Source organism: Temnothorax nylanderi, unplaced genomic scaffold (genome assembly GCF_030848795.1).
Source record: "Temnothorax nylanderi isolate EJ_2023f unplaced genomic scaffold, tnyl_v1.0 TNYL_tig0923_pilon, whole genome shotgun sequence".
Classification (NCBI taxonomy): Eukaryota; Metazoa; Arthropoda; class Insecta; order Hymenoptera; family Formicidae; genus Temnothorax; species Temnothorax nylanderi.
In genome coordinates, this window is record NW_027249985.1 from 42,292 (window position 1) to 49,495 (window position 7,204).

The following is a 7,204-nucleotide window of genomic DNA, read 5'->3' on the forward strand; positions in this document are numbered from 1 at the left end:
GACCTCGAATTAGCGTCGTTTCCCGGAATACTTCAAATTCACTTTTACAGATCAATTCCTCGGAATTTATTCAGTTATAAATTTACGTTCGATCCTGAACAAGTCAAAATAATAATTGAGAGGGTGGTCTTCAAGGCATATGTCAAGGATTAATTAAGGGGAGGGTGTAAAGGATTAAAATAGAAGTTAAAAGGGCTAGGACTCCTCCTAGTTTATTAGGGATAGATCGTAGAATGGCGTAAGCAAATAGAAAATATCATTTGGGTTGAATATAAATAGGAGTAATTATAGGATTAGCAGGGGTAAAGTTATCTGGATCTCTAAAAATATATGGGTATTGGAAAATTAAGATTGAGTAAACTGTTAGAAATAATATGAAACCGAATATATCCTTAAAGGAAAAATAAATATGGAAGGAGATTTTGTAGGAATTACCGTTAATTCCTAGAGAATTTGAAGAGCCAGTTATGTGAAGAAAATATAAATGTATAATTACTATTATTAGGATGATAAATGGGAGGATAAAATGTATAGAATAGAATCGATTTAGTGTTGCATTATTAATTAAAAATCCCCCTCAAATTCATATTACGATTATTTGACCTATGTAAGGAATAGTGGATACTAGGTTTGTAATTACTGTGGCCCCTCAGTAAGATATTTGGCCTCACGGTAGAACGTAGCCAAGGAAGGCTGTTGTTATAGAAATTAAAAAAATTCTTACTCCAATTATTCAAGTATCGATTAGTTTGAAAGAATTATAGTAGATTCCTCGGGCGATGTGGGTATATATACAAATAAAAAAAAAGAAGCACCATTAATATGAATATTGTGTATTAATCAGCCATTTGAAATATTTTGTATAATATGAATGATACTTGAAAATGCAAGTTGATTATTGGGGCAGTAGTGTAGTGATAAAAAAAATCCTCTAATAATTTGAATGAATAAAAATATTCCTAATAAGGAACCGAAATTTCATCAATAAGAAATATTGAGGGGAGTAGGTAGTTTTAATAAGAATTTTTTAATAACATTAGTAAGTTTATTCATATTTGTTTAAGAAATCTTTCGTAGGGAAGATGATTTGATGGTACATAATTTGATAATAATAAATATAGCGATTAGTAGAAAGAATATACTTAAGAATGTAAAATTATTGCAAGGGTATGTGTAGATTATGAATAAATTTTTAAATATTTCTTGGTTAAAGGTAAAAAAAATTTGTGTTTTTATGTAAGAACTAGCTGGTTACCCGGGCTTCGCCCGGGAGTCGTTTTTCTTCAAACGACTTTATTTGTGTTTCAATATCCATAATCGAAAAAAATTCCTTTATCAGTTCGGATACCGATTCCCAAAAAGATCGGTAACAAAAAACTATACAGTTTATAGCACTCCCCGGGAAATTCTACCCCTGTTTTATATACAATTCTTTAAGATTCGATCAATTATTTCCCGAAAAATTGAAAAAATTTCTGATACCGGTTTTCCAAAAAATCGGTAACGAAAAATTATACACTTTATGGCACTCCCCGGAAAATTCTACCCGTTTTATATACAATTCTTTAAGATTCGGTCAATTATTTCCCGAAAAATTGGAAAAATTTCGGATACTGGTTCCCAAAAAGATTGGTAGCGAAAAACTATACACTCTATAACACTCCCCGGAAAATGCTACCCCTATTTTATATACTTTTGGTAAAAATTCGGTCGAATAGTTTAAGAGTGTATAAAGAACATACATACATACATACATACAGACATTCTATTTTATATATATAATATATATATATATATATTAGGGTGATTCAAAAAAACCTTCTTTTTGTATTTTTCGCGATACACCCCAAAATATCAAAGCTTACACTCATACTAAAAATTAATTATTATTTGTAAAATTACTTTTACAATTTTAATATTTATAATTTTTCATGTAATTTATTTAAAAATTTTTAAATATATATTTTATTAACATTTTAATTATTATATTATTCATTTATACAATTTTATAATTTTTCAATTTATAAAATTTCTCTGTATATTACATTTTTTGTAAAACATTTTGTACTTCCTTCTATTAGATGTCCTTGATTGCTTAATTCATCAATCTTAATTTTTACCCTTTCCTTTCTGGTTGCTCTAGAAAATGCCACATAAAGTTGACCATGAGCAAATACAGGATGTGGCAAATAAATCCCAACTTTTTCTAAACTTTGTCCTTGTGATTTATTGATTGTCATAGCAAATGACACTCGAATAGGAAACTGTCTTCGTTTAAACTTAAATGGCAGTTCCAAATCACTTGTAATTAAATAATCCTTGGAATAAAGACAATCTGTCCTCGAGCAGGACCAGTTAAAACCTCTGCATAAATTAAATTATTTTTCAAATTAGTAACAATAAATCTTGTACCATTACAGAGTCCTTTTTTAGTATTTAAATTTCTTAATAGGATTATTATAGCACTGACTTTTATTTTAAGTCCATGAACTGGCATTCCAGAAGGTGTCAGAGAGTTTAAAAACTCAGTTGGAAAATTCAATTGCTCTTGTGGATCATCACTTACAATAAAGTCAATTGAGAGATACTCTTTTTCTTTTCCTTCCATTAGACAAAGAATTTCGTCATTAATTTTGAATGTATCCTCATTCTTAGGACAAAGAATCGTTCGATCTGGATTTTCTTTAATCTGTTCCATGGTGATTCTATCACCAAAAATTTCAGCAATAAGAGATTCTTTTGATATAAAATTCTGAGGAATTTCAATTGTATCGAGATGTAGTCCATCCGTATTTGATAATTTACCATCTCCGAGTTGCATTAGCCAATTTGCAAATTCTTTTTCTTCCCCAGTTCTCATATTTTGCTTTAGTTTAACCTGAGTTACATTCCTCCATATAGAACTGTATTTTACAGTCGACTCAATTATGGCTGCTTTCTGTGCATATGGCACTACGGGAAGATTTTGTCTAAAATCTCCTGCAAATAAAATTACTTTTCCTCCAAATGGTCGAGGATTCTTCATTAAATCTCTTAAAAGTTTATCAACTGCTGTTAAAGCATGTCCAACAGTCATGCTCACCTCATCCCATATGATTAGTTTGGCAATGATCAGTTCTCGTGCAGCTTGAGAATTTCCTCTGATATTGGATTTAACACTATCATCAATTGGAATTGAAAGCTTGAATAGGGAGTGATAAGTTCTTCCTCCTTTTAGAAGTGTTGCTGCAATTCCAGTCGAGGCACATGGAAGAACTATCTCGTTTCTTCCTCGAATAACACTTAGAAATGTGTTAAATAAGTAGGTTTTACCACTTCCTGCAAACCCGTCAATAAAAAATAACCGATGAAGTTCATTTTGATTTTCAATTGCTCGCATGACAATATCGTATACGTGTTTTTGCTCAGCATTTAATGTCGATAATAAATAATCACCACGTATTCTTTCTTCATCCATATTATACTCTGTTATGTAAATATTTACTGGAGTTGGATTTGGTAATTGAAAATTCTCACAGCTACTTCCATTATTTATTAAAATTTCTTGTATATGATTTAAAGCCATATTTTCAGGATTAACAACATTCTTATGTACAAAGTCCTCAATCAAGAAATCTTTGTATTTATTCCAAATAGCTAATACATCTATTGGAGTTCCAAATATGCAAATGTAGGAAAATAATTCTCTAAGTTGTACAGGCATTTTGGATTCTATTGCCTCCTCTAGCGTTTTTCCCCAAAGATCATCAATTTCCACCAAATTTTTTGCAATTGCTGCATCCTTAAATGTCTCATAAACAACTCCATTAACAGTTTTCAAATCTTTAAAACATTTAGCTCCAGCCACATGTAATAGAAGAAGACGTAAATAAAATCTCTCAATATCTTTTATGCTTACTGTATAGAGTCTTGAAATTATCTTGTCACCACCTTTTTTGCGTGGCTTCCACTTAGTTTCTTTTTTATCATAGACATAATGATAAGGAATATCTGTGTAAAGAAACTGCACTGCATTTTCATCAGATTGATTTAATTTTAACCATGCAGTCAGCGTAGTATCTCGATTAAGCTCTCTTTGAGCAGCTTGCTCTTCATTTCCCGCTCGAAAATAAACCATTTGGCGATTAGGCAAATGAACTGCCAGTCTTATGACTGTGTGAGACTTCATGAACAGATCATATCCGTTCAGTCTCCACATTGCTTCTGGAGCACTAACATATCTTGCATTCAGGAATGAGTTAACTTCATCTATTCTAATGAATCTTGTGCCATCTCGTGCTTGTACTTCAATTGCAGCACAGTCAAATCCTTTATGAATATATTTGTATAAATATTTTACACTCTTCACTGATGAACATATTTCCAAATTTATATGTCGATTATATTTCATTATTAAATATGGTGAATATGGGACCACCCATCGATTGTCAATTTTTTTGCCTCTGACGATGTATTTTTCTCAAAATTTCTACGTGATACATAGGATATCCATTCACATTAACATTAGTTTCTTCACGAAATTCTTTTGGAAAACCTTTTAAACATTTTCCATCTTCCCCAGTGCAAAGATATCTCATTGAAGGATCTCCACATGGACCGTGAATCATATGTTTCAAAACTTTTTCATTAAGTTCTGGATATCTTTCTTCGTCAGGGATTTCAGCCCATACCATCATGTCAATGACTTCTTGAAGTCGTGGCTTATCTTCATCACTTAACATTGCAAGTAAATGCAAATGTGGAAGCCCTCTTTTTTGAAACTCAATCACGCCTGCATAAGCTATAATATTTCCAAAAATTTCATTTTGGATTAAATCCTTTAAAACTTCTTTGACATCCAAGTTAAATGTTTTAGCAACTAAATCAGGTCGAAACTCTATTAGACATCCATCAAGGTTATTCTTAATTTCTGGACATTGAGGATTGCAAGTCATGGTAAGAAAAATGTCTGGTTTACCAAACTTCTGACCAAAGACATAGCATCTTGGTATCTTTCTTGCATGTTCCTTGGACTGCCCATAAATGAAGATGGTAATATTACAGGTATACCAACTGTAATTCCTTCATTTTGTGCTCGATTATCAAGATGATCCATTAATCCAGAATAAAGTTCAGCTCTTAATTGAGGTTGATTCAATTTAATATAATTAAGTCTATTGGCTTCAGTTTTCATATATGCATCAAGTATAAATTGACATCTCAATTTTCCTGCCCTTTTAAATTGGCTAAATTCGACTCTTGGTGCCAGCAGATGAGCATAATAATCCATTTGACTTATCTTAAATCCTGGATATTTAGGATTATCTGATTTAAGTTCTGAATGCCATCCATCGTTACCATATGGATATAACAATGGATAACACATTGGGTCACATCTTTTGTCCAAAATTGATATTTGTTGTACATCGTTCGAATTTTATTATAAATCCTAATGTCTCTTTCAAATGGAGGTTCACCATCTACATTCTGAAAGACCACAGCTATTTCATTAGCTTGTGGAGCATTGTATCTTCTTTGATCATGTTGAGGATCTTTTCTAAATGACAACATTAAATTTATTGTTTTATTGCCTATTGGATTCAGATCTTTTTCAACTTGACGCATCATCTTGAAAGTTTTTGCAAATTCATTACATTGAACCATAAAACATGACAAATCTTTCATTATTTCTGGATCACATTCTTGATTAGCTTTGTTATTCATTCTATAATTTACAGCTTCTTCTGTATCTAAAAAGTAAAGTTGTGCAAATCGCGGAGCTTGCCATTCCGCTGGGCGCATTGCCATCGAGGTCAAATGATGATATTGCCCATGAATTTTCAAACAATAAGGAGCATTGTTCACAACATCCAATGGATTTCTATTTCCCGGGGCACCCATGGAAGCCATAGCTAAAGCGCTGTTATATGAACGAATATTACTAAGGAAATTTTTGATGCATAATTATTTCCCATGTATAATTCTGTAATAAAATCAGGACAATTTATTGGTTTTAATTTAAGCTTACCCTTTTGGCAACAATATGTAAATTTTCCATCTTTAGATTTTTCACATGCAAAGTTTAACGATTTGCAAAATTGACATTCTACATTCATTTGACCAAGTGTATAAACTGGCACATTTATTTCATGTCCCTTGGAAATTAGCGCAATATGATGATTTAATTGTCTAGCTTGGTGCCTTCCCTGAGCATGTCTCTGGACATCAGCTTTGAGTCGTTGAGTCCTTGCGTCATCATTTTCATTGACCCTCTGCTGAGCATGTCTCTGAGCATCAGCTTCGAGTCGTTGAGTCCTTGCGTCATCATTTTCATTGACCCTCTGCTGAGCATGTCTCTGAGCATCAGCTTCGAGTTGTTGAGTCCTTGCGTCATCATTTTCATTGACCCTATGCTGAGAATTTCTTTGAGCATTAGCTTCAAATCGTTGAGACCTTTCCTCCGAACTTTCAATTTTGCGCATTTGTCGTAAGCGCTTACTTTCGCGACTCACTTTAGTCAAATTTCGATATTTTCTCTTTTGAGGCATAATTATTTACGTCGTACCGTATACATAAGTATTTATACGAATATTTATACAATACGTAAATAAATAACAATACATATTTTTCAAATATAATAGTTTTCAAATATAAATAATTATTCTTTATATATAAATTAGATATTTAAAAAAGAAATTATTTTATTTTAAAACAATATATTGCTCAAAGAGCAATCAGAATAAATACATCAGAATAATAATTATCTATAGATATAATCTATATATCTAAGTACCGTTTGTTAGTCTGTCTGACCGCGAACTACTTATTTACATTAATAGATCGATTTTCTTAATAGATCTTTTCTTTCTCTTGCTTATTCTGTTTTATTATTCTTTATATAGGCGCACAGCAGCCTTTTTACAGGCGCACAGCAGCTCTGTATCGGCGGATAATAGCCGTTTTTTTACAGGCGCACAGCAACTCTGTATCGACGGATAGTAGCCGTTTTTTTCAGGGCGCACAGCAGCCCTTTGTCGGCGCACAGCAGCCGTTTTTAAAGGCGCACAGCACCCTTTTTCATACAGCGCACAGCTGCTCTGTATCAGCGCACAGCAGCCTTTTTATATAATGTATTTTTTATATAATATATCTCTCAAATATCTAAAAATATTTTTTTATACATAAAAAAATGTAATAAAAATTTATTTATTAATGTAAAATATCT

The 7,204-nt window shown here is 32.0% G+C and overlaps 1 protein-coding gene across 1 annotated transcript; it reads right to left on the reverse strand.

The window, feature by feature from the left end:
• Positions 1 to 2,355: 2,355 nt before the first annotated feature.
• LOC139785943 (uncharacterized) lies at positions 2,356 to 5,889 on the reverse strand. Its single transcript, XM_071725127.1, has 5 exons — positions 5,457 to 5,889; positions 4,963 to 5,316; positions 4,448 to 4,876; positions 2,471 to 4,308; positions 2,356 to 2,364 (listed from the first exon to the last, which is right to left on the reverse strand). The coding sequence occupies exons 1-5, from the start codon at positions 5,887 to 5,889 to the stop codon at positions 2,356 to 2,358; spliced, it is 3,063 nt and encodes a 1,020-aa protein (XP_071581228.1).
• Positions 5,890 to 7,204: the final 1,315 nt, after the last annotated feature.

What these genes read in the sequence shown, in the direction of transcription:
- LOC139785943 (XM_071725127.1), bottom strand. Translation starts at nt 5,889, where the DNA reads ATGGCTTCCATGGGTGCCCCGGGAAATAGAAATCCATTGGATGTTGTG. An exon ending in GGTCTTTCAGAATGTAGATG is followed by an intron (nt 5,317 to 5,456) that starts GTGAACCTCCAT and finishes GATGGCATTCAG; the next exon opens with AACTTAAATCAGATAATCCT. An exon ending in AATTTTGAGAAAAATACATC is followed by an intron (nt 4,309 to 4,447) that starts GTCAGAGGCAAA and finishes ATATTCATAAAG; the next exon opens with GATTTGACTGTGCTGCAATT.